The sequence below is a fragment of the Struthio camelus genome, chromosome 24 (genome assembly GCF_040807025.1).
Source record: "Struthio camelus isolate bStrCam1 chromosome 24, bStrCam1.hap1, whole genome shotgun sequence".
Classification (NCBI taxonomy): Eukaryota; Metazoa; Chordata; class Aves; order Struthioniformes; family Struthionidae; genus Struthio; species Struthio camelus.
In genome coordinates, this window is record NC_090965.1 from 3635637 (window position 1) to 3661726 (window position 26090).

At 51.9% G+C, this 26090-nt stretch overlaps 2 protein-coding genes across 6 annotated transcripts; one reads left to right on the forward strand and one right to left on the reverse strand.

The window, feature by feature from the left end:
- Positions 1-5382: 5382 nt before the first annotated feature.
- Positions 5383-14879, forward strand: TMEM9 (transmembrane protein 9). Its single transcript, XM_068917949.1, has 6 exons — positions 5383-5444; positions 7944-8045; positions 8484-8575; positions 9094-9202; positions 9733-9864; positions 13189-14879. Exons 2-6 carry the CDS (start codon positions 7953-7955, stop codon positions 13336-13338), a joined length of 576 nt encoding a protein of 191 aa, XP_068774050.1. The 5' UTR covers positions 5383-5444; positions 7944-7952; the 3' UTR covers positions 13339-14879.
- On the reverse strand, positions 14793-25387 carry LOC104139253 (alpha-1,6-mannosyl-glycoprotein 4-beta-N-acetylglucosaminyltransferase-like). Of its 5 annotated transcripts, XM_068917943.1 has the most exons (5): positions 25044-25387; positions 24526-24706; positions 18835-18975; positions 18124-18271; positions 14793-17292 (listed from the first exon to the last, which is right to left on the reverse strand). In XM_068917943.1, the coding sequence occupies exons 1-5, from the start codon at positions 25358-25360 to the stop codon at positions 16148-16150; spliced, it is 1932 nt and encodes a 643-aa protein (XP_068774044.1). In that variant the 5' UTR covers positions 25361-25387; the 3' UTR covers positions 14793-16147. The 5 variants fall into 5 exon arrangements, with proteins under 5 accessions (XP_068774044.1, XP_068774046.1, XP_068774045.1 ...); XM_068917945.1 differs by lacking the exons at positions 24526-24706; positions 25044-25387 and adding an exon at positions 23246-23385; XM_068917944.1 differs by lacking the exons at positions 24526-24706; positions 25044-25387 and adding an exon at positions 20534-20787.
- Positions 25388-26090: the final 703 nt, after the last annotated feature.

Genomic DNA, 26090 nt, shown 5'->3' on the forward strand with positions numbered 1-26090 from the left:
AAACATAGCACAAGACTAAGCCTGCTGTCACTGTTCATTCATAGGCACCTTTACACTCACATGTGATATGAGTGCCATCTCTGTAGGTAATGCTCTGTGCTGGTGTCTTAGAATATGAGAAGTGGCAATGTGTCTGGCTTTGGAAGGTCTCTGTTTGCCCCAGCTCCACAGGAGTACATTCCCCTAGCACTTCAGATGACAGGTCCAGCGAATGAGCCTTCTCTTCAAGGCCCACATGGATTATAGTAGGGCTGCATCACCATGCAGGCTCCCTGGCTCCAAAACAGAGGATCATCTTTTGGAAAATACTTCTGGAATTCCCTTCCCTTTCTAATAAGACCCAGCCTTTGTTCTTTACTTAGGAAGCACACTGAACTCAAGTAGATGGAAGCAGTGTGGTCCAGTGGCTAGAGCACTGCCCTGCAGTTCAGTGCTCCTTCAGCTTTCTCTCTTCAGTTGTCCTGTTTGAAAACTATAGGAATACTTAGACTGTTTCAGCTTCCATCAAATGCTTTCCAATCTAGGGGCAGAAGTAGCCTACAAAACAGTAAAATGTATCTAAGGTGAGAGAAGCAGGGATCAAGCCCTTTGGGGCACAAGCCATATCGCAGTTTTTCCCCCCTTGCTGCTGCCCCCTAACCCAGAGCTATGGGTCTCCTCACTGTCACGCTTTGAGGTGTGAGTAAGCAATTACTCCACAGCTGTGAGCCATGAGACCCAACACCAAATTCCATGGTCCAGATTTATCCTTTCATGGCTGTTATATTAATGGTTGTTCTCCGCCTAGTGTTCATCCCATGAGAGGTCATGCCTGAGAGAGGGTCCTTCACAACGCCAGCCTGTCTGTGCATGACCAAAGGATACATACTGACACTGTATCTCCTGGGTTATCAGAGTTCAGCATGCTGGGAAAGCCACATCTTCTGTCAGCCCCCACGCGCACACCAGCTGCCCCAGCCTGTGATTGACAATGTTTGCTCATTAACAGATGCTCAGAAATCTCCAAAAGGTTTCTACATGTGCTTTTAAGATCATCAGATCTTTCATGTTGAGATCTGGAAGCACATTCAAAAGTAGTTTTTCAGTCACCTTCACAGAAAGCCTTCAGCATTAAGGCATACTACTTGACTGAGGAAACTGAGGCACAGCACCACAAGCCATTTTCTTAGAGTCGTAAGGGAACTGATGATTGCTATTCTTTGGTCTAACCAACCATCTACAGCAAGGAAGAGAACTCAAGTAGGTTGGCCCAATGCCCAAGCACCCAGAGACGCTCCTTGTATCCTCTCTTATCAGTTCACAAATTTGAAAGCATTTTGAGAACAAATTTCATTTGGTGCTTAACACAAAGATCAGATCATTTCATTACAGATGAAGAATAAAGTGTCTTCTCCCTGACTTATGGGATGCCTTTTTTAAAGGTAGGGTATCTCCAGGATATTTACAAGTCAATCTATTTGTTTACAGTTTAAAATAAATTACCCTTTAAATGTCCAGCACCTAATGTGGCCCCATTATTTTCCCAGAAGAAGGTTTTCACTATGGTCACTAACACCCGTTTCCAGAGAGAACAAGGACATGCTGTTCTAATGTGTCCCTAGCCACTGGTAACGTTAACAAAAAAGTCACCTGTCCTTCAAAAGCTGACACTGCAAATTCCATTAAGGACTCATTACATGGTATCAGTAAGGGGAGTGTTCTGGGTGTTGGGAGTCCATGCCGGGTGCATTTCTCTACTCTTACATATTTGTGTTTCTTTGTTTCTTATGCCAATCTGATCCCTCTCCCTCCGTGCCAGATAACCATGTTTGGACTCTATTCCCAGGAAGCTGCCTGTGGAAAGTTCCTCTGAGGCACCTCTCTAGCCCTGCCTGCTGCCAATAAAGTGAGAGGCGGAATGTACAGACCCTCAAATTCATTGCTAAGCCTTCATTCTCCAGAGTACAATTTAAGACTCTTGCCAGATCAGTGTTCAAGTTACAGTTTCAGTGACTTACATCAACCCATATTACTCAGAATTGAGGGACATATCTGTAAAAGTTCAGGCATGGGCACTCACCTAAAATTTCGATCCCCGCATTTGGTGTCTCTGCTGCCTGGGCCCATTTCTTTTCTTAGTTCAAGAGGGTTCCTCAGCATCTTGTCACCAGGCTAGTCTGTTTACTCCAGGTGCCTATCTGTCCTGCTCCAGCCCCACAAGCAGTGACACACCTTTGGACTGCAGCACAGGAACAACGAAGAATAGATGGCTGTGACAATAAAGCTATGACAGAGAAGATAAAAATATTTTGTCAGTTGCGCTGGGAAAGTTGGTAACATAAAAGCCCCACGGTCATCTGGCTTTTAAGCCTGCAAGGACCTAGTCATTTCACAACACTGACAGCAACCCATAATGAGGCCTACGGTTCTGTTCTGAAGTAAGAACAGTGAGTTCATACAAAGCAGTTCTTCCGGTCTGCAACATGGCAGTAGGAGGAAGGAATTAGAAGTCCCTTGTGCATCTAATACCCAGGATTATTCTCACAGACTATTTCCTTGGATACTATCACTTACTCCAGCTGACAGACCACGATCCTGTAACAGACTCCAACTGAGTGTGTGGGGAACGCAGCCATGGCAGGCTCAGAATTTTACGCATCAAAATAATGGGGTAAGAAAATTCTTTTATATCAGTAATTCCCACACCAAGGTCCTGGCACTATTGAAATCATTGTAAGTCGTAGCTATAGAGCTGTACTAACAGGCACACGTGTATTGTTTTCAGCTGAAAGGTTGATCATCTGGGTGCATGGTGCACTGCAAGATATTTGAAGGGCTGGCAGTCTCCAGAGCCTATACATTATACAAACCTCAAAGGAAGTAGTCGCAAGTGAATTTACTCACATGAGCAAAGCTTCCTCCTAACTAGTTAAAATCATCTATGCCAGACAGACATTTCCCTCCAATTTACACTTATTTCTGGCTGAATATATCTGACTTTAGTCTTCTCATTTTTATTTTCATCAAATAAGTGAACTCTGCCAGAAAGCTGGAAACATCCTTCCCATTAACCAGAGTCAAGTTGGAGGCCTGTGGCTAGTGGTGTCCCCCAGGGGTCAGTCCTGGGCCCAGTCTTGTTCAATATATTCATCAATGACCTGGAGGAAGGGACAGAGTGCACCGTCAGCAAGTTTGCTGATGATACTAAACTGGGGGGAGAGGCTAACATACCAGAAGACTGTGCTGCCATTCAGAGGGATCTGGACAGGCTGGAGAGGTGGGCGGAGAGGAACCTCATGAAGTTCAACAAAGGCAAGTGCAAGGTCCTGCACCTAGGCAGGAATAATCCCATGCACCAGGACAGGCTGGGGACTGACCTCCTGGAAAGTAGCTCTGCCGAGAAGGACCTGGGAGTGCTGGTGGACAACAAGTTAAACATGAGCCAGCAGTGTGCCCTTGTGGCCAAGAAGGCCAATGGGATCCTAGGGTGCATTAGGCAGAGTGTTGCCAGCAGGTGGAGGGAGGTGATCCTGCCCCTCTATTCAGCCCTGGGGAGGCCTCACCTGGAGTACTGTGTCCAGTTCTGGGCTCCCCAGTACAAGAGAGACATGGCACTCCTGGAGAGAGTCCAGCGGAGGGCTACCAAGATGATTAGAGGGCTGGAGCACCTCTCCTCTGAAGAAAGACTGCAAGAGCTGGGCCTGTTCAGCCTGGAGAAGAGAAGATTGAGAGGTGATCTGATCAACGTGTACAAGTATCTGAAGGGGGAGTGTCAAGAGGATGAGGCCAGCCTCTTCTCCGTGGTGCCCAGTGACAGGACAAGAGGCAATGGGCACAAACTGAACCACAGGAAGTTCCATCTGAACCTGAGAAAAAACTTCTTCACTGTGAGGGTGACAGAGCATTGGAACAGGTTGCCCAGAGAGGTGGTGGAGTCTCCTTCCCTGGAGATATTCAAAAGCCGTCTGGATGTGATCCTGGGCAATATGCTCTAGGTGACCCTGCTTGAGCAGGGAGGTTGGACTAGATGATCTCCAGAGGTCCCTTCCAACCTAAACGATTCTGTGATTCTGTGATTAAAGGTAGTGGGGCTCCACATGGCATTCATTGCAGACAAATTCCTAATACCAAGGCTGGATGTGGCTGGCAGTGCTGTACAGAGTGGTTTGTGCACTAGACAGAGACATGGTTCATAATGCTTAAACTTCCCCTGGCCCACCCTAAGCAAGATACAGCTGCTTCAGTCACTAGCAGCATGGCACATGGTTTTAAGATGTTAAAGAGTTTAAGAGTTTAGGGTCTTTTTTTCCCTTTCCACCAATGGAAACACTTTATCTGAAGGAAAAACAGATCCTGACTTCATGAGCACAGCAGCCAGTGCCACAAATCTAGAGCTCAGATAAATCAGCAAAATGCCCAGATGAATAGAGAATTTGATCCATCCTGCTAAATACTAGAACTTCCCAGAGAACTTCACAGGATCAGATCACTCCAACCTAAGCAGAGAACAATTTGGACTGAAGGTAAGATATATTTATTCAATGCCTTAAATCTCAGCGACAGGCCTTCAACAGGAGACTTGCTATCCATGAAGGCAGCTTTGTGCTGCGCTAGATGCAAAGATCCTCTTAGGCCCATAGCAACACCCAGGCCAGTGTTCTTCACAAACCCAAAGTAAGAGTGTGGCCAAAGAAAATGGGGGCAAAACCAAGATACTACTAGAGCCAGAAGATCTCAGAAAAGTTCTCTTGGAGCAAACAGAAAGTCTCATGGCCTTGGAAAAACACAACATCCTTCTCTGCACAATGAAGCAGCAAAACGCGGTCACTGGTTTCTAACATAAGAGACTGATTGCAGAGCAACAGCCTTTGAGCCTAAAGGACTCTGAATTTAATTCACAATCACACAACAACCAAAACAGGGATGCTCAAAACATGGCCCCCATTGGGGTCTGAGTTTTCCTCGTTCAGATGAATGCAGGCAGCAACGCCTCCAACGTGAAGGGATCAACGGCAGCTGAGGGAGGCAGATCGCAAAGGACAGGCCGCAGCTCTGAGGGAGATCAAGGCTTTCCCGGGGCTCTGCTCGACTCCATCCTCCTCCCTAGGGCCTGCCGGCCCAGCCGGCCCGCCCGACAGGGGTGGGCCAGGCCGTCCGGAGCGGGAGCTGCCCAACGCCCGGGCCGCCTCAGGACCCAACACCGCCCGCGACGGGGACCCCAGGGTCGGCAGGGCCGGGCGGCGCCCTCCCGCCCTTCGGTCCCCTCACCGCCGAGAGCCGGCGGGGGGGCGGGCCTTCTCCTCAGGCCGCTGCAGCGCGAACTGCCTTCTGACTGGCTACCGGCACTGCCTGTCGCGCAACGACACCCGCCGCAACCAATGGAAGCGCAGGGGCTGGGGCCGGAGGGTGGGGCGAACCGAGCCCGGGGGGGGGGGCGAGCAGCGCGCGGCGGCGGCGCGCGGCAGGTAGGGCCGGTAACGGCTGCGTGCGGGGCGGCCTGAGGGGGAGGCCGGGCCGGGCCGGGCTGGGCGCCTCCTCCTCCTCCGCTCCGCCGGGGCGACTCTCCCTCGGGGCGGGCGAGGGTTGTGGGGAACCCGGTGGTCGGTTTTGCGGCGGGGGGGGGGAGCTGCGATGGCCGCGCCCTGTGGCCCGTGTAGCGGCGACCGCCGCAGCCTCGGTTACCGGACGCATCGCGGGAGGCCGGCTCGGCGGCCCCCCGGCCGGGGCGGGGCGGGCTGTGGAAACCCCCGCGGCGCTCAGCATCCGCGGGCCCTTGGCAGGGATTGCGGGGTCGCCGCCGGGAAAAGCCTCCCTCCTTGCGGAGGGGCCTGCTTCTGGCACGAGGCCCGGATAAAGCAAATAAATGGGTTTGGCGGCAGCGGAGGCGAGAGCGCAGACGTGCGCAGAAGCCCCGGGGTGGGGAGGCGGTGGGTAACGCCTTGGAGCCGTTGCAGATTTAGACTTCAGAAGGGTTCCAGATGATGGGAAAGATGAAGAGTGTATTGACCCAGGACGAATGCTTGCAGATGTGCTGAAGGCTACTTCGGGGGGATTGAGGTGTCTAGGGGCTGCCACGCTTCTCAGTCACAACTCGGAGATTTTCCCCATGTTTGAGTCCCTCTCCTTGTCATTCCAAGCGTTGTTAGTGTTTGGTCCAGATATGGATGTTTTTAGAGAGTCAGCCACTGTAAGCTTGGATGATTTTCTGGAGGGCAGTAGCTGTAAGGCACATGTGCAAGTATGCCCTCAAACTCGGAAAGAGCTATGTGTACATTGTCATTTGTGTGGCTGCTAGTATTTTGCAGTTTATCATGAGTGGACTCAGTGTCTATGCATCATTCCTTTTTTTGTTGTTGTTTTTTTGCTCCTGGTGAACACGGTATACTACATCACGTATTTTCCCTATTCATATTAGCAGTGACAGTTAAGACTTGTTCTGATCATTGCAATTTAGCTTAACAGGCAACCACTAAACTCTAGATATATATTCCATTGTTGTTTTATAAGTTCAAACAGGTAGTAGTCCAAAAATGTTTCCGTATGATAGGGAGTGGTAACTATGCAACTCAAATACATCAAACATTAACCAAAATTTTGGAGGAAGAGCTAGAACCATGATGCTGATGTAGCAGGAGGGTGTCTCCAAAGAAAGAAGCATTGATTGAGGAATTGTTATTATCATTGTTGCAGTACTGAGCTACAAAGTTAAGGAGCTGTGCAGCTTAGAGTAGATTTAAATGTTTAGACCAATTCTGAATATTTAAGTGGTAAGGTAATGCCTGTTACTTGTGGGTTTACTGTGTGAGGAGATTTGCTAGCTGTAGTGAAATCAAAATCACTGAGAGGCCGTTTGATCTTTTAAGTCCAAAACCTGTTAATTTTACTGGTGATAGCGTTTATATGGGAAAAATAATTCACCTTTCATGGGATAGTGCCTGTTTTTTGCTAGTTGGGGAGTAGGGTTAAAAAATCCTGTGAAGTGATAAGCTGATAGGTCTGGAATGCATTTTAACATTTTTTGGCAGATCAATTTGACAAAAGTGGATAGTGTTGTTTAGATAAAAAAAGAGAGGAACTTGGTGGTTGTGATCCATTAAACCTATGAAGAATTAGTTACCTCCAATTTAGAATATTGAAATAAGATGAAGAAAATGGTGATGTAATATCCTTGTGATGTAAGTACTAATGGAATTATGTTAGCTAATAGAATATAAGTACCTGGAGTTAGCTGTCAGATTATGTATGCCATATGGAGCTGAATAAGAAACCTCTGCTGAAGTGGCTTTTTGGAACTATCCCCAAGGTGGCATGATACCTTCTGTGCCTTTTGTCTCCAGGCTTGCCAGGGCTGAAATGTGAGTCTTTTGTTAGGACTAACTTTCTTTGCCTTTTATGGGAAAGATAACAAACTCCTATTTCATTTGATTTGTGCAAACACACATCTCGGTAACAACTTTGTTTATGCCCGTGTAGCAAAAGCAATATAACAGTTTCACCAAGCTTACAACTTGTAATAATAAAGTGTTTAGGACTTTACTAAACGGGTACCTTGTGGTAAAGGAAGTTCAGGAATTGGTAAATATTCCACTCCACTGCCGTAGTTCATGGCTCCCAAGAGAGTTATGTGTAGTTGCAGAAATCAAATTGCAAGGGAGCCATCAATATCCTTGGCAGGACTATGGTAGTTTGGGTGCATGGCTTGTAGGTCTGTGAAGGACATCCATAGCTATTTAGATGGTGGAAGCTCTTTGGGCAGGCATGTCTTTCAGGATCTGTGTGGAGTATTTCCAAGAGCTTCTGATCAGCTTTGGCTTTGATACAGGGATGCTTCTACTTCCTGGGTAAAATAGAGGCAGAAGGGTCAGAAGACCCTTGGGTCAGAAGAGAAGGCTCAAACTGTAACTCATTCTGGTTGAATTCAGCTTCTCTCTCCTGGATGTGATTTTTTTTTTTTGTTTCCTCAGGCCCTCATAATGTTGGCCCAGTGCACCTGGAAGTGTGCAAACTCCTTGCTGCTGGTGGCACTGCTGTGCTGCGTCCTTTCTCCTCCAGCACAAGCCAGCAAGGTGAGGGAACAGCTTTGAGATAGGCACTGAGCTGTGGATGCAGCACAACAGAAACAAAAATGGCAGAGAAACAACTTTTTCTATGGAATTTTGCAAAGATAATGAGTGCTTTAACAGATCCGTGGATGTGTATTTATACTATATAGAGCTGTGAATATTCATGACATTGGTCTTTGCCCTGTCTTCTGTTGTGTTTTAGAGTTTGCGCTTAAAAAATTTGTTTGAAGAGTATCTGGCCTCTGGAGCAGAGGTGCTCCAGATATTTTAAAACTTTGAAACTATTGATGCGAAAGAAGCACAGCAGGAGGAAGAGACATGGCATGAAGTTATCTGTTTTTTAAGGAATGTTTTTTTCCCTTCTCCTGCAGCCCTGGGTCAGGACTGCAGAACTGTAGCCACTTATTCCTTTACTAATGTTGTCTTCTCTTGCCTCTGCAGAGCTCGGAGGACATCCGCTGCAAGTGCATCTGTCCCCCATACCGGAACATCAGTGGGCACATCTACAACAAGAATGTGCCGCAGAAGGATTGGTGAGTCTTTTCTGGAAGCCTGTGGGTTGGTCCGTGAAGGCCAACACTCCAGAGATTCAAGCCTGTGTGGAGGAGGTAATTCACTGTCCTTGCATGCCAGCTCTTTGCAGAGGAAGCCATTTCAATAGATGACACTCCACTGAGCTGAGAGGCGCTTTTTGAACAGAGATTCAGGAATCTGGGAGATGATTTGGGGAGCGGGGGGAGGACTTATTTATTTATTTTGGTTGGTTGGTTGTTTAAGACCATGAGCTCTTAGCAGATTATAGGATGATGCTCCGATCCCTTTCACCCGGACCTGATCCATGCAGAATGCCCCAGAAAGGGCCCTTTGGCAGAGTCTATCACAGGAACTCTGAGCTAGTTGAGCTGTGACCTCAAAACTGGACCAGCATTATCAGCCAGATAGTATAGATGGGAAAGCTAAGGCACAGAGAAAAGGGTCAACCCCAGCAACCTTCCAAAGAGCACCAGTTTCACCGTGTCCTTACACTGACTCTGGCTTCTTTCTACTGCAGTAACTGCCTGCATGTTGTGGAGCCAATGCCAGTGCCAGGGAACGATGTGGAGGCCTACTGCCTGCTGTGTGAATGCAAGTACGAAGAGCGCAGCACCACCACCATCAAGGTAATTGTGGATCCTCTCTCTGGCTGGCTCCTTCTCCCAGCAGTGCCAAGCCATCCCAGACAGAGCTAGACTAGCTGGGTTCCCGGAGAAGAGCGCAAAAGGTAAAATAAAAGTAGTACAAGTAGCACACAGCGTTGGTGCCAGGGGTGCCACCTCTGAGTCAAGAGAACTCCTGGCAGTGTGGAGCATGCTGCGCAGGAGCCCAGTCTCCTTGTTGAGGGTGTGTAATAGTGCCAGATGCCTCTGACTGGGGACCCGTCTTGTTGGTCTTGTTTCACTGGCAGCACATGTCCTAAACTGGCACAGTGCAGAGATGATCAGCATGGTGTATGCAATGATGACACTTTTTCTCAGTGCCCAGCATCAGCCTTCCTGCAAGAAGGGGCAAGAGACTTCCTAGTCTAGAATGGAGGAAGAGACCAAGCATCAGAGGCAGCCATGAGGGGAACTTCCTGGTAGTTTTGAGGCCTCTGTGGTGCTTCTTGTCAGTACTTCTGAATCCTTTCCCACCGTGCTGTCCTTAACTGCAGGTGATCATCATCATTTACTTGTCTGTGGTGGGGGCACTGCTGCTTTACATGGCTTTCCTTGTGCTTGTGGACCCTCTGATCAGGAAGCCAGATGCCTATACCCAGCCTCTGCACAATGAGGAGGAGAATGAGGTGAGCCTATGCTGCTGGAGCATGTAGGCTGAGATGGGTGGCTGCAGTCATGGTAGAGACAGGGAGGTGGGATGACAGTAGAGTCACGAGGGAATGGCTGAAAGGGAAACAGTGTCCCCGTGCTTGTCCCCTAGTCCAGTGTGGGACTGGCACTTTGCTTTTTGAACACGTACCACAGGTAACTCAAACCTGTGCTAGAACATGCAGAAGCACAAGGATAAGTTCAAAGAGTGCAAGATGAGACCTGTCCTCTGAGCCTTTAGCAGGGTTGGGGCAGAGGGTGGCTTTTTACAGTGTGACCTTGATTGGTACGTCACAGTGTGGATGACACCAAAAGTCAAATGGCTCCTATCTGTGCAGTGTGTATGTAGTCACTTGGTGGTGAGATTCCAGGGAAGGATGGGTTTAATCATTTGCTGAAGCATGGGGCTGGCCTCTCTTATAGCTGCTTAAAAGAGCAGACTCTGAGCTGTTGCTGCTGTTGTTGGACCCTGCATTGGGGTTGGACCCTACTATATCCAGGCCCTTGTTTCTTGTGCTTGCCCCAAGAGCAGATCCCATCTCTTTTGGGGACCCCACCTCATTGCATCTTGGGCAAGAAGTCTAGGATCCAGCAGCAAAGGCAGAGCCTGTCCTCTTTCATAGGTTTTGGAGGAGGACAAATTTCTCAGTGCATGAAATCCATGCAGTTCCAGCATCCTTCCCTTTGGGAGAGAGATAATGCTCCAAAAGGAGTGATTGGTTATGGCTTCAAGGGGACTTTCAGAACAAGAGCACTCTGGTTTGTAAATCTTATTTCTTCTTCCCTAAGGGTTCCCTTTTCCTATAGGGAAATGTGGGAAGATGAGATGTGGATGGTCTCTCAGAGATGAAGTGTTGGAGGCAACGGTGATGGCTAGCATACAGTAATGGTGGAGGAGTGGAACGGCTGCACATGCAATGATTAGCTCTTGTGCTAATTCCAGCCATGGCTCCACATGCAGTGATTAGCTCTTGTGCTAATTCCAGCCATGGCTCATGCTCTGTTTGAGGGATGCAGGGGCTGTTTCCAAGACTTGCTGCTCCTTGGTGGAATGTGTGGTCCTAGAACATGACTTTTTCTGTAGGTTTCTCAGTTTGGAGGTGGTGTTAGAGCAGGGTGTAATGCTAGGCAGAGCTCTGTTTTGGAGCTGAGCTTCTTCACTTGATGGAGCCCCTGGGCTGCGCTTAAGTATCTACCTGACTGCCACCTCTAGGCTCGCAGCTGCTGGGAGACTCTTGAGGAGGCCTTTCCCAGCAGTTCCTGACTATGGACACGAGTGAAAGAGGTGTCAGTCTTGGTCTCTGACTCCCAGGAGAGTGAAGGCAAGGAAAAATGCGGAGCAGCAACTCCATAGGGGACAAGCCGTGACTGTCCAGTTGTGCTCAGAGCAGTGTGACAGGCTGCATCCTGCCCTGTGCATAGCCAAGTTGAAGCTCAGCTGTTTTTTGTCATTGCTCATTGTTGGAGACTATGTCTAGGAGTGTGCTCACGGGGTGTTAGTTCTAGTACCCTGAAGGGCAACCCATTCAGACTGTCCTTTTGAGAAAGCCAAGTGCATCTTTCTCTGTAAAATAGCTGTTTGAGAATATCTGGACCTTGGGACTCAGTCTGAGTTAACCGTGGGCCTTGCCTTCAGAGTACTTCATTCTGTGGCAGGAGTAAAGATACTAAGGAGGACCCTGACTGTTGCTTTGACTTAGGCAGGAGAGGATGCAAAGACCCCCTTTTCTGACTTGTCTGTCACAAGACTGCTGTTTTGATTACCTCCGTGCTGTCCCGAAGCTGTAAGCTTTTGCCACTCCAGTCACCTGTCTCCATTCAGTAGGTTGTCCTTGACTCGTATCCCTGCACTGAGGCAGGACAGCAAGCTGGAGTTGACTGCTTCCAAAAATAAACTTGATGAAAAACCCAGCTAGATATCAATTAACTGAGATCACCTTCATAGCTGCACCTTTGCCAAGGTTGTAAAGCAGAGCCAGCTCTGAGCCACTGACATATCATTGAAGGGCTGCATCAATGAAGAAGGCAGTGACTTTCCTCTAGCAAATTCCCAGTCTGTCCTAGGATCTGCATCCTGCCTGCTGCTGCTCCATTTGAGATGGTTTGTGCTTTGGACACAGCACCGTGGACATCTTCTGACTTAGAGAACCTGAGGTGTTGTTTTAATGTCTTGCTGCTCTTTGCTGGCAGAGCTGTTGAATACTTCCTCCCATTGTGAACCAGCTTCACTTCTGTAAAGAATCCGTTCTCCTTTCCTGGAGAAGAAAATTAGGACTATCTTTGGAGAGAGCTTTGCTCTAAACCCACTGGATGATTCTGCAGATATACTAGATGATACCCAAGCAAGGGGGCAGCACAGGATAATTTGATAATTATCCTCCCTCAGGAGGATACAGTTCACCTGTAGTCGCACTGGCTAGCACGGGGGATGTCTGTGTGATGTGAAGCCTAAGAAGTGGTTGAAAGGAGTTTCTTGGTAGCACTGGCTTGTTAGCTATCCACACAGAGCTATGTGAAAGACAACTATCATCTTTATCACCCTCTTTTCACCATCCTAAGGCCTGTGATTGCTGTGTGCGCAGCCTCTCTAGTGATGAAGCTCTAAACCAGCTGCTCAGTCACACTCTGAGAAGGAAAGCTGTTCAGAGAAACCATTCTTCCCCAGTCTCCGAGAAAAGCACTAGATCAGACTGTCCTGTTTATACTCTGTTGTAAATGAGTCACGGTTTGGCCTGATTCTTTCATATTCATTTGAGGTGAGTGAGGAGTAGCTGCTCTGAAGTGCCCATCTTATCCATTACCTCCCTCTGCTGAAAAAAAGGAGGTCCTGCAGGATGAGATGAATTGTATTCTAAAGTGTGGTTTTGCTCCACTGGCTGTAACAGGAACAATTCAGGTTTAGTTCTACATGGACACTGTAGATTCCTGATATTAGGTGAGATTTCTTACTCCAACGCACTGGACTGTAAACTCCTTGGGATAGGTCTTGTGTTTGCCTTTGGTTTTGTGTATTTTCTGGCACAACAGGCCCCCATCCAAAGGGCCTTCTGACATAACTGTCAGAAGTCGTGGGGCAGCTCCTCTTACGGGGCCTGTGATTTTGCTGTGGGCGTTCCCAAGAGCAGCCTTTCTAGTCGGAGTTGGGGAGGTGGTGTCAAGGACCTCTGAAAATCAGGTTGTCAGGACAGCTCAAGCCTAGAATTGCTCCTTTTGTAGAAATTCCTTCCAGAGATGAGCCATCTGTATTTGCGATGGGCATGCCTTGCTTTGACCCTTTTTCATCCTATTTCTTTGCGTTGCAGGATGCTCGCTCCTTGGCCACAGTCCCCACCCCATCTGGTGCCAGAGCCAACACAGTGCTGGAGAGGGTGGAGGGAGCCCAGCAGCGCTGGAAGCGCCAGGTGCAGGAGCAGAGGAAGACCGTTTTTGACCGCCACAAGATGCTGAGCTAGACGAGCGGCTACGCAGCACCACTTCCCAAGAGACAGGGTAGCTCAGTTGGTAGAGGCAGACAATAGGCCATCCTTCAGGACATCCGTGGTGTTTGACTGAAAGCTTTAACCCTGACACGACAGTGTTCATATAGAGGGGCAGGTGAAGGTGCTTGGTTCTGGTTTTGTCCCCCTGTCCTTTACATCTCAGCCCAGAGGCTCCTTAACCTTTGCCCACTGAGATCTGCACTGACCATTGGCCCTATGGCTGCATGTAAATGGTTGTATGCAGTGCTGCTGCCCTTGTTAACAAGTTGACTTGTGTGGGGACTGCAGCTCCAGTGCACTGTACTTGGTTTGACACTACAGGCAGTACTTGCTGGGACTGAAGTCTCCATCAGCCCCCCCCCCCCCCCATTAGAGACAGGGTCTTGCTATGAAGTACTGTAAGTTGGCTGAGTCCACTCCTGGCTTCTATGAGATAAAATTAGTTTCACTACATGGCTTCTCTCAGCCATTCTCTGCTACTGTGCTGTCATATGGCAGTCTGTTGAAACCTGGAGCCCTCCAGTAATGTGTTTGCCCTTTAGTGGCACTTCTGTGGTCTCAGAGAAAGTATTTGGAGGAGTTGCACTTGTGCAGTCCTGTTTAGGGAGCAAAAAAAAAAAAAAATAGGTATGAGGGAACAAAGTTACAACTTGCCTGCCTCCAGCGCTAGGAGGTGGATTTGCTTTGGAGCAGAGTCACTCTCCTTGCTGTGCAGTTCTAGGACTCAACATCCTACCACAAACTAGAAGCCTAGGCCTTCTGGTGTAATTGTATGCTGCTGCTCCCTGGAAGTCAGTCATTGCCTCCATTTACACTTGCCACAGATGCCTTCTCTAAAAGGTGCTGCTCCAGGCCTCCTCCTCCTTCAGTTGGCACTGATGTTAATCAGATGCTGTTCTGCTGAGTGCGCTGCACTGGAAGGAAGAGGCAGGGATCCCTGCCAGTGGTCTGCTGTTGCTTGTCCTTACTCTGGTGTAAATCTAGAGGATTTCTGTTGTCTTCAATGAAGTCTCTACACGCTTAAACCAGCATAATTGAGATAGCAGCCTGGTTCTGTGTGGGTGGACATCACAAAACTAATTAGTACATTCACAAGGAAGAGATCAACAGGTAAAAGGGGTGATTTACATTTTACATTTCTGTTTTTTCTGGTTTGACAGTGGTTAAAAAACATACTGGGGAGAACGCATTTAATTTGTACCCACCTTAATACTCCTTGACACTGTCAGAGTGGGTTCAGTGGCATTTGCGTCAAAGAGAAAAGGGGCAATGGCTTTACTGGCGTATCAGATATGCTTGCTGTCTGGGTCTCAGGGCCCTGGAAAGGCCGTGCTTGTGCTTCTCAAAAATATAAAGAAAATTGTCTGAGAGCTCTGACTGTACTTTGGCAGCATGGAGGAAAATGAAGTGATTCTGCAAAGTATATATTGATTCCACTGAGAATATTTATAATGTAAGGAAGGTGCTGAGTTTATCACATAGCATCTCTATATTAAATGCAGACAGATATATTATATGGCTGGTTTTTTTCAGGCAGATGCCCCATCACTCCGGGTCTGGAGCCCATAGCACTGAGCTGTTGCTCTGTAGGATGCCTTCTAGGGCCCAGAGAGCAAGTTCATGCAGTACTTCAGGACAGAGCTGTGCTTACAGCACTGAGGTGCTTTGGCACTGTAGGAGGCCAGTAAGGCTTGGTCCATGGGTCTTTTAGCACTGATTTGTGCATGTCTGTGCCTAGAGAGCAATCATTTTGCTCCAGGAGGGCTGGGCTTAAAACACTAGCCACCAGAGTAATACTGCATATGGTTAAGGGAAAACTACTACAAGCTATGTCACAAGAAGGCTGAATAGAAGATCAGAATTACACCTTGTATGTTGAAAACTGAATGATTGTTCTCCTCTGCAAGTGGCAGATGAGAACTGTTGTGACTGTTGGGTAGGGATTAAGCTGGTGGGATGGGTCCATCTGGTGGCCAGTGCTCCTCCAGTCACCACTGAGACCAGTGATCACCAGCGCTGGATGTCCTGCTCCAAGCCTGGGGGGGGGGGGGTGTCTGTGCAGTGCCCAGACACCTGGGTCCCTGATCCTGGGGGGGTGTGAGATTGTGTGAGCAGCACCCACTGACCTTCCATTGGCCTCCTAGGAACAGCTTGAAAACAGGAAGGGCATACAAGAGGAAAATAATTGAGGGTTAGAAATCATGAGTTGGTGGGTTAGAAAAGTCAGATGGGGGTGGGGGCAAGAAGGAGAGGTTGCAGAACAAACCACGGCCTGGTTAATTATTCTGTTTCTCAATTAATTAGCTGAGTAGCCCTGTCCCATGCACCATCTTCCCAGTGAAGATTTTTTTTTTTCTACTGTCCAGTCTGAAATAAGACTCTCTTCTGCCCAAAAGCTCCCTAAGAGACCCAGGTGTGTCTGTCTGTCTGTGCTCCACCCCCCACACACCTCTGGGTGCCCTCAGATTTCGTGGAGGCACCCAGAGCTTGAATGGGGTTAAAGGGCTCCGGAGACTGCACAAAGGCCATCAGTGGGGCCTGAGAGGTGGGGAAAGTTCGGGTCTGGAGCACTCTGGGGCCAAAAGAGATGCCTTGAGAGTGGCTGCAGGGGCCAAATGGATAGATCTAGTGGGGAGGCAAGACACCGGTAGCAGGCCCCCCCCCCTTTTAGTAGGGAACCTGACAGAGGATCCCTACTAAAAGGCTGGGGGCAGGGGGGAGAGGCCTTAAAATAGTGCAAAAGAAGGCTTGGCCACCTAGGATGCCCATCATACACCCCCAGTCAGGTGCTTGACGCTGTCCAAATGTCAATGCTCTGGATGATAAGCCACTCGCTCTGGCTCTGGGTGACCCGTATCCTCACGCACTCAACCGGGTCAGACAGCCCCTTCTCCAGCTCCTGCCGCTCAAAGGCCCCCTTTTCAAAGATGCCCACAGAAGCATAGACAGAGCAGTCCCGGCCATCAGCCCGCCGCTGCCAGCCCAGCTCCAGTATCCCTGCGTGCAAGAAGTCACCCTGGCGCTCAATGGAGCCTGTGCGCACCCGGATGCGGGTGATGCGGACTGGCTGCTGAAATATGATGCAGAAGACGCTGCCGTCTGCCGGGGCTTTCCCCCAAAAATACCCCTCTGCTGTGCTATAAGCCTTGAGGGGCTCATAGTTCTCAAAGACTGCCATGTCAGTGAACAAAGCTGCTGGCGGGTTGTCTGGTAGGTCCAAGGCATCAGCCTCAAAGTCGTCATCCTCCAGCCGGTTAATGGTGCCCTGGAAGGAAGAGTAGAAGCCCACGTGCTGGAAGAGGGAGGGCTTGAAGCGGATGACATCCTTCTGGGTGAGCAGAAGGCGGAAGTGGCTCAGGAGCCAGTCACATGGCATCTCCTGGTAGAAAAGGAGGAGGAAGCGAGCCAGGCGGGGAAGGTCGCTGGAGTGGTAGAGCTTGCCAATGTAGCCCAGCTTGGAGAACTCGAGGGTGACCCAGCTGGAGCCTTCCCAGGATGCCAGTGTCTTGCGGATGGCTGTGAGGAAGGACCTGGAGCACCGCACATCATCCTCGATCATCAAGTAGTAGGTGGAAAGGTTGGCGGCGAAGGCAAGGAGGAACGCATAATCCACGTTCTGCTTGGACCTGAACCTTACCCGCTCCTCTGGGTCGTTGTAGTTCCTCTTGAGGCCATCCAGAGTGGGGTAAAACTCATGGGGAGCATGGATAAGCAGGAGCCGGCCCAGGTGGAGGTGGTGAAAGAACCTGCGGGCAATGTCAGCAGCCACCCGGGCGTTCCAGCCCGGGTCTGTGTCAGCCAGGTGCACCACCACCACCATCTCCTGCAGTTCTTCCTCCGTCGACTGCTCAAAGATGGACTGCAACGTGGCCCGGAGGTAGTAGCCACGCGGCCGCTGCACCGATGCCATCCCCACTGTCAGGAACTCTGCAAGGCGGAGAGAAGGGATTAGTGAACTGAGGGATGACTGGGGATGCACTGGGATGAGCTTGTGCTGCAAGCGACGAGGAGGGGGCTCCAGAAAGCTCTCTGCATAGCCACCCTGCGCAGTTAATGCCATTTTTGGACACATATCCAAGACTGGCAGGTCCTTACTGAAGCCAAAGCCACCAGCATCTCAGGAAGTGCCCAAGACACTGGACCAAAAGGTGAGGCTAGGACACTGCAGGATGCCAGGCGCTCCTCTGAAGAGAAAAAAAGCTTGGGAAAAGCAGCCTAAAAATGCAAAACATGGGAAAGGAACAGTGCAGCCCAGGCAGAGATGGCCCATGGGGCAAGGGATGGCTTTGCAGCATAACTGCACATCCTGGGAGTAGGCTGAAAATCCCGGTCCTCTCTGAACCTTGCAGAGGTACAACAAGTCCAGGAAAAGGCACCTTTGCGCAGAAAGAGCAGAAAACACATCCCCAGTGAGATGGAGTCTCAGCCACCCTCACTGTAGAGAGCTGTGAAACCTGAAACAGCTGCAGCCCCCACCCCAGTCCCAGGGCACAGAAGCACAGACCATGCTGCAGGGCAGAGTGACCTCCCTCCATCCCTCCATTTCCCTGGGCAGAGCAGCCAAGGCTGGCCGCAGGGAGGCAGGAGCCATGCACAGAAGCACAGAGACACACAGGCCACTGGGTATAGGCAGGTCCCCAGGTCCAAAAACGCCTGCAGCAGACCCCTCCCCACCCCAGCAATAACAGCTAGTGGGGCAGGTCCTTCCTGAAGATGAACCCAGAGCCCTGCCCAGTCCAGGGCCCGGAAGCCACTCACTCTTGTTGGGTGGTGGGGAGCCAGCAAGTAGGTAGTTGGAGACATTGAGAGGTGCAGAGACGTTGTCCAGGTCCTGGAGGGCACGAAGGACCCTGTCTTGCTGCAGCGCGTGCAGGACCATATCTGGGGCCAGGCCCCTAAGCTCCACCTGGACAGTAGCCACAGGCAGCCAGGTCAGACCCCAGGGCCCAACAGACATGCTGTCCACATGGGGCAAGGAGGGGATGGGGGCTCCCAGACCAGAGCAGGCCCGGGTGTGTGGGGCAACCCCAGGGAGGGGAGGAGCAGAGCTGGGGTTTTGGGGATGATGTGGAGCAGAGGCGAGAGGCAGAGCTGGAGGTTTGGGGATGATGTGGAGGAGGGGCAGAAGCTGAGCCAGGGGTTGGGGGACACAGGGGCAGAGCTGGGGTTTTGGGGATGATGTGGAACAGGGGAGGGAGGCAGAGCTGGAGGTCTGGGGATGACGTGGGGCAGGGAATGGGGGCAGAGCTGGAGGTTTGGGGATGACGTGGGGCAGGGGCAGGAGCTGAGCCAGGGGTTGGGGACACTGTGGGGCAGGGGTGGGAAACAGAGCTGGGGTTTTGAGGATGATGTGAGCAGGAGAGGGAGCAGTGACAGGGGTTGGTATCCATGTAGGACTGGGAGGCTGAGCACAGGCTCCCATGGGGACAGACGATGCCTCAGCAGGACAGCACTGGCACAGGGTCTCACCTCCAGGGGAGCCTCCAGGTTCTGCCCACACCAGTTGCCCATGAAGAGGAATAAGAGGAGGAGGAGGGAGGCGGCTGCAAGGGCAGCCGTGACGAAGCGCTTCAGGGAGCACCGCATAGCACCAGGCCAGCGGGCTGGGGCCTGTGGGAGGAAGTGGCATGTCAGAGTGCAGCACAGCCTGCAGAAAACTTCCACCCCGCAGACAGGACATTGGATACACCCCCAGGCCAGGTCCCTCAGCCCTGAGCACCCACAAGTGCACACTTGTGGGGATCAGGAGGCACCTAGACACCACCCTCTTTGGGCAGGCAGGGTGCTACCCAGCACTGCCCAGCAAAAAAAAAAAAAAAAAAAAACAGCAGAATCAACCCCAGCTGCATCCACAACCACAGCAGCTGCCATCATCCACAAGGCCCTGATGGCCACACTCTCCCCCAGCCCAGCCATGTCTCTTGCATTGCAGGACAAGAAAGCCATTCCCAGGGGGAGGTGCCACCTTCAAGGAACTATCATTGCCCTTGAGATGTTTTTTCCTGTAGCAGAGGTGTGGCAGAAAGCTAAAAGGCTCCTGTGTTAGCCTGGGTTTTTTCCATTACAAGCGTGTCCAGGACTGCTATGGGAGACAGGGTAATTGGAGAGCAAGTGGGTACCTGACCCCACAGGACAGATGTGGCACATGTACCCAAATTGCTCACAGCACTTTGGCTTGTTTGGGTCAAAGCATCTTTGAATGCAAACACGTGGAGGAAGAACTCTCTCAGGGTCTTTAATAAAAAGCTGAGAAAGCTTCCAGGCTTGTTTCAGAGCCTCCCAATTATTTCTAGCAAAGCAGAGAAAGTAGAGGCTGAGGAGCTTGGGTATTCCTCTGCAGTCTGTACCCAGCACCCCGAACAAAGGCCAGGCTTCACCCAGGACTTCTTAAACACATTACTGCATAAACTCCCTAGGGAATTTTAAGCCTCATTCAAAGCATTGACAGGGAGATAAAATACATTCAAAGCGGAAAACCAGTAGCTTCGGTCACCCAGAGACTTGCCCAACCCTGCTGCTGTAGCGGATGCTCCCAGCCCACCTGCACTCCTTAAAACACCAAAGCCAGGGCAGCACCACCCCAGAGCATGTGTCAGACCCTCATAATTTTAAAAAGAAAAACCTGTCCATTTGCCTGCCCAGAAACCCTGGAGGGTTATTAATATCCCAATACACAGTACCTGGCCCCCACTGGCAGCTCTAGGTGAGGGTACAGGAAGGCTCATCCCTGCAACCAGCAACGTTCTTGCCACACTGACCTCACCCAGGAACGTCACTCATTACTCTGATAAGCAATTAAAACACATGGAGCTACTCTCTGAGCCTGTCTGGTTTCCTGGGGCTTTAGGGCTCACAGCTGTTTGAATTATCTCTGCAGAAGTTTCACTTTTTTCTGTGCTTTTGGGATTGCTTCCCAGTGGATTCTCTGGTGTCTACAAAGGGTTGTGCTCCTGCAGCAGTCTTTCTCTGAGCAGGGTGCTGTGTCCCTCTCGCTGCGCTCCCAACCCTTAGGTCAGGTCCTTGGGAGCTCATCCCTTGGGCAGACTCGGCTGACATCAGCAAAGGCTTCAGGTTATTGGGGAAGCAGGCAAGGCAGACAAACAGCATGACCACATAAGCTTCACTTTGTCCAGAGAACAGTCCAAAAAGGCTGAGCTCATTTTCTCACCTGATTCAGCTCCCACCTGGTTTTGAGCCACAGAGCTAGCAAGATCTGTCTCAACCAAGAAGAGCTGATTCCTGGGAGCTTGAACCCAGCAGATATCAGGAAAGGGGACATGAGTATGACCACGCTGGCACAGCACCTGGGACCAAGTCGATCTCTCCAATTACTGATGGTTCTTCAAAGCACTCAGAGTGGGAACAAGCTCTCAGAGCTGCTCGAAATCGAACCCAGCCTTTCCTGAGCCCAGACTGCCATGCTCATGCTCTGAGCACATCACGGGCTCGGTGCTGAGGCCATGGAGCGAGCCAGGAACAGCAGGGCTTGGCATATCACCACTCACTGGGTTTTCTCAAATTTATACTCTGTGCAGCCAAGGGTTTTTCCTCACTGATCAGATGAAGTTTGGCTGCCAGGGAGCTGGTCTTGGATGGAAAACAAGGTGCTGCTACGCAACCCCCAGCTTCTCACAAGCAGCGTTTTTGTCAGTGGAACAGGAGCACTGGGGCAGAGGAGAGCCTGCAGGAAACATGACACCCTCAGATCCCCACTCCTCACCACTCTGGCATTTCCCTGCTTTGAAGGCTTAACAGAAAACAATAGGTAACAGACACCACCCACTAATTGGCCCCCTAATCAGGCCTTTGTGCACCAAGGCACTATTTACCCTGAGCAATTTTGTCTCCATGGGAAAAAGAAGTGGCCCAGTGCATAACTAGGGGCAATGCTGCAGCATGTCACAGGCAGTGCATCACCTTCGCTGTGCGCCTGCGATGCAGCACCAGACTCCCACCCAGTCATGCTCAGGGCACCTCCGCAGAGCATCTGTCACCGTTTCTTCCTCTCGTGCTTTCAGCTCATGCATCCTTCCCTGCAGCTCGGTGCTGCACGGGAAGTCCCAAGAGCCCTGCCATCGCAGGGACATTCAGCACGTGGCCAGGAGAGGCTGGGAGCTGCTGAGAGTGGCTTGCCTGGAGCGAAGCACGCTCCTCTGCTCCATTAGGAGACTCCCAGGCCAAACAGGCTCTGTGACAGCAGCAGTGACTCAATCCCACAACAGAGGGGAAAGAGAACAGGGAAATACATGGCCTTGTTTTCATTCCTCATCACAGGCTTGAGCCTGACCTGTGTGGGATCACCCCTGCACTGGGGACAGACCAAAACCAAGCAAAGGGGTAGGCTGGCTGAAAATGTAATTTAATGTTGCTAAATAAAAACATCTGGAGGCTTCCCAAATCCTGGAGGACTGACAGGAGCCCTGGAGACCCCCATCCCAGATAGAAGGGGCTTCTTGGATAATGAGCCGTTCCACATGGGCAACAGAGCCCATCTATCTAACAATGCTAATGACCACGGTCTCGGGGCTCAGCCCACCATGCCCTCTGGTGCAGCCTCTCTGCACCCACCATGCAGCACCGCCTGCAGATCATTTGGGATGCTTTGGTCCCAAAACAGTGCAGCCAGGGCAGGACCATTCTGGGCTGATGCCCACCCTCCGGCACGAGCACCCTCCACCATCCCGCCGTGGGCAGCCCTGGCACCAGTAACGCAGGTTCAGAGGCATGCGGGGCAGTGAGCATCGCGCTGCTGCCGTGCCAGGGGTGCTTTCCTCTTCCCAGGTACCAGGTTAAGGAGCTAGTCTGAGCCTCAGGAAGGGGAGACAAGCTGGGGCACTCAAGCCGGCTCAGCTTTCCTGGAAAAGGTGGTGAACGTGGCACATCTTCCCAGCAACACTGCACTGGCTGTAAAGCTCCCACAAGGGTTGCAAGGAAGGGCCAGATGCCTCCCCTGCGCACAGAGCGGCAGGTGGCTCCCAGGCACTTCCTCCAGGATGGGGGAGAGGTTGGGCCATTCGCACTGACAGCGGTGAGAGCTTTTGCAGGGAGGATGGGGAAGAGCGGGAGTCTGCAAGAGCAACCGGGCCTCACCTTCCCCACCATCAGCAGCACTTATCTGCACCAGGAGAAACTGAGGCATGGAGGAAAGGCTGTGTGTCGCTCAGCGGTGTTAGGGCCAAGTCCCCCGAGCTGCAGGTCAGTGCCCCTCACAACTAATTCCCCCTTTCTCCAAAGCCCCCTGAATCAGTGGGGTCCCCAGCGGGATCCCGCCGGGGGGACACAGTCACGCATAGTCATGGCACAGCCCAGGACCAGGAATCGCTGCTTGCTCGAGTAGAGGAAATGGAGAGAGAGAAAAAAAAAAAAAAAGTCGAGGCAGCGCCATTTCCTGGCCACACAAGTCACAGCCAGTCGGGACAGGGTGGTCCTAGGTCCCGGTGTGGAGCAGGCTCACACAGAGCTGGTCCAGCACCCTGCCCTGCTCTCTGTGTGACTCCTTGCTCAAAGGGTCATCCCACAGGTAGGAAGGGGTGAAAAAGCCACGTCTGTCTATCACAGGACGCCAGGAATCGAAGCTTTTGGGTCAATACACCCGTTTCCCATGGCCCCACCGTGCAGAGAGGTGGAGGGGCCTCAATGGGCACCTTGATATAGGGGCATTGGGGTCCGGCTTGGATCCCTGCAGCTGATGGCCTGGGGACACCTCTTTTCAAGCAGCCCACCACCACAGTGCCCTCACCCCCCCTCCCCACCAGGTCCCCAGGTGTTTCCTGGCTCAGGGACATCCTCTTCCTGAGCAGCACCTTCTCATGCCACTGGGCAAGACGGCTCGTGCCCACGCACCGCTCCAGACATGCCCACCAAGACGGCAGAGACTTACGTGGCATGCGGCAGCCTGGTGCACAGCTCGCTGAGGCAGGTGGCCAGGCAGCCTATCTCACCAGGGTGCTCAGCCCTGGCGGTTTCCCGAGACCAGCCAGGCTCCGATTTCTCACTCGGCAAGCCCCACCCCAAGCCCTCGCCTGCAGAGGAGGAGCGTCCGCAGTCGTCCTCTGCCCCCACGCTGGGGAGTGCTTGCTGGCCCAGCGGGACTAGGGGACAGCCAGGCCATCCTGTGTAGGAGACCTGCTGCTGGGGTTAGGGCAGTCTCCCTCCAGTCCTTAAACCAGATGCTGGCTGCAATCCCATCCCCAGGGTCCACCATCCACCTACTTCATCGTGAGGCGCAGGGTGTTTCCAGGTGCTCAGGCAGCAGCCGACCCCCCAAGGGTCACTTGGGGTCACCCCCCCAAGCTCTCACTTGGCCTCCAGCACCCTGAACTCCCTTGCAAATTTGGTCCCTCATGTCCCACTGAGATCAAAATGTACTATGCACTAAGCCAGGAGCCTGAGGATATATAGCTGTTGCATCTTTTTTGCCACCATTTATTTTCTTGCACTGAGCAAGCAGAAACTACCATGGCAGCTGGGAGCCAGGATTATAACCCCGGGGGTCCCCTGCTAGGGCACAAACCTGGGAGAGCTCCCTGGGCTGGGAACACATCCTGCTGCTCCGACCAGGAGCCAGCACTCCCCCAGTCCCAAAGCAGGGGTGCACCAAGGTTTTTCCCATATGCCCCAGCTCCTCGCTGCCGCCATCAGGCCTCACAGCCCCAGCGGAGGCAGGACGAACTCCTCCTGCCCCACAGCCAAACACGGGCTCTGCGGGGCCCTTCCTGTGGCCCAGTTTGCTCCTAGCTCCTGCATCCAACAAATCTCACTTTTACCCCAGCAACACTGCAGCCACCACTTCCCTCTTTCAGGCCCGCAGCGGAAATTGGAGGGCATTGGCAAAACGGCTCTGTGCAGCTCTGGTAAGCCCTGCTTCGCAGCCCAGATGGCTGGAGCATCCCCAACAAATTGCCTCATAAGCCATTGCCTATCAGCAATAAACAACAGCCGTAGCGCACCCGGCTCACAGCAGCACACATCTCCAAACAACCTCTCTCTTCCCAACTGGCAATTCATCTGTAGCATCTGATGAGAGGAACTGATCCTTCCCAGCCCGCAGCATCCAGCACTGGCCTTCCGCTCCCTTCCTGTGCTGCCCAGTTGTCCACACAGAAATACATTCCCATTTGCCTCCTCTCCTGGCCAGCCCAGACCCACCCTCCTTCCTACCTTCGATAGGGCCCCGGCTTCTTTTTTCAGGCTCCTTTGGCTAAAAATCAGCCTCAAAGTCTTCCAGGCAGCACAGACCGGTGCCCCAGCACCGGCCCAGACGACGCGCCCAGCAGGCACAGAGCACTTCTCGTTCAGGTCAAACTGTGGGTCTCGGACACTACCGCAAGGACAAAGGGAGCTGTGGAAAGACAAGGCAGGGCAGGAAGCAGGTGACAAACTTGCAGTGCTAGCTACTAGAGCAAAACACATTCACGGGCTCCTAGCTCTGCAGGCTTTCTCTTTTCCAAGCTGTTTTGTTTTAAATCCTTGAATTCTTCTAATCTGCTCTTCCTTTCATGGGATCCTAGCCCCTTTGTCCCATCCAGTCATGGGAAACTTGGCAGAGATCCCATTTCTGCTTCAGAGTAAGGACAAATGGGCTTCCAGCACTTGCACCCAGGCTGGAAGAAGACAAGAGTGACAAGAGGAAGCTGCAGAGGAAACAGTGCAAGCTCAGAGACGTGGCAGGGACTGACCATTTGATTGCAGCTGGTAAGGAAGCGACACCAGGCTCAGTGGGGAGAAGCTGGCTTGCAAGGCCTGTCAAAGCAGTCAGCGGCAGGAGACCCTGTGACGCTGATCCCTGCGCAGGAAGGAACTGAGGGTTGGTCCTTCCTGCCCATACAGGAAGGGGCGAAGGCAGAGATACCGTGCATATCACAGCGCTTGCGCTTGCTGCTGGGGCACAGGTGGGTGCAAGGGCAACGGCAGCCGGGTGTCTGGGCGCAGCCCTGCTGTGGAAACGCATCCTTTGGGGAGCATACAGCCACCTACGCAAGTGAGGCACCACCATGGTGCTGCACCAGCGCCACCAGAACCCCCCCCTTTCGTCCCCAAATGTCAGAGTATCCCTCCCTTCCTGCACAAAGAGTGGAGGGAATGCCCCAAGGTGCCCGCGGGACAGAGCCACCAGGTAGACTTAAGGGGCGGCAGACAACAATTTCAGGAAGTGCCCATGAATCTGCTTCTTGGAGCATTGCAGCCTGGGGAAGCAGGCTGGCTTCTCGTGACCGAGCGCCCCGACCCCACGCCATGGCAGACATGGGCTAGGGGGATTAGCGTAGCTGGTCAGGCACGGTCCCTGCTAGGACTCGCAGCCCAGCGAGGAGCAGCCCAAGCATGCACAGTGCTGGCTGACGCCACAAGGAAGCTCCCACCGCCGAGCTGGGAGAAGCAGAGATGAGGCCAAACCCCAGCAGTCGCGTTGGGGCAAGCCCAGGCAAGGCTTCATTTCAAGGGTTTTCAGCTTGCAGCCTGCAGATGTTAGGGTCCCCGGGGCTATTGGGGTGGGGAGGGGAGGAGCCCAAGTGCTTACAAGAGATTTTTTTGCTCCCTGTTCCCAGCCCCAGAAAAGGCTGGGCACCCTGAAGGGCTGCAAGGCACCGCTTGCCACTACCACCATCTCCCACCAAGGGGAAGCAATCTTAGGGTGCAGAACCAGGGCAGGATTTGGCCCTCTCCAGGCAAGTCAGTGAGCCCTGTGGAAGCAGGAGAGGACGTCACAGCCGGGATGCAGTCCTCTG

What these genes read in the sequence shown, in the direction of transcription:
- LOC104139253 (XM_068917943.1), bottom strand. Translation starts at nt 25,360, where the DNA reads ATGGTGGTGCCTCACTTGCGTAGGTGGCTGTATGCTCCCCAAAGGATG. An exon ending in AAGCCGGGGCCCTATCGAAG is followed by an intron (nt 18,976 to 24,525) that starts GTAGGAAGGAGG and finishes TTCCTCCCACAG; the next exon opens with GCCCCAGCCCGCTGGCCTGG. An exon ending in ACCTGGAGGCTCCCCTGGAG is followed by an intron (nt 18,272 to 18,834) that starts GTGAGACCCTGT and finishes GCTACTGTCCAG; the next exon opens with GTGGAGCTTAGGGGCCTGGC.
- TMEM9 (XM_068917949.1), top strand. Translation starts at nt 7,953, where the DNA reads ATGTTGGCCCAGTGCACCTGGAAGTGTGCAAACTCCTTGCTGCTGGTG. An exon ending in CTCCAGCACAAGCCAGCAAG is followed by an intron (nt 8,046 to 8,483) that starts GTGAGGGAACAG and finishes TTGCCTCTGCAG; the next exon opens with AGCTCGGAGGACATCCGCTG. An exon ending in ACAATGAGGAGGAGAATGAG is followed by an intron (nt 9,865 to 13,188) that starts GTGAGCCTATGC and finishes TTTGCGTTGCAG; the next exon opens with GATGCTCGCTCCTTGGCCAC.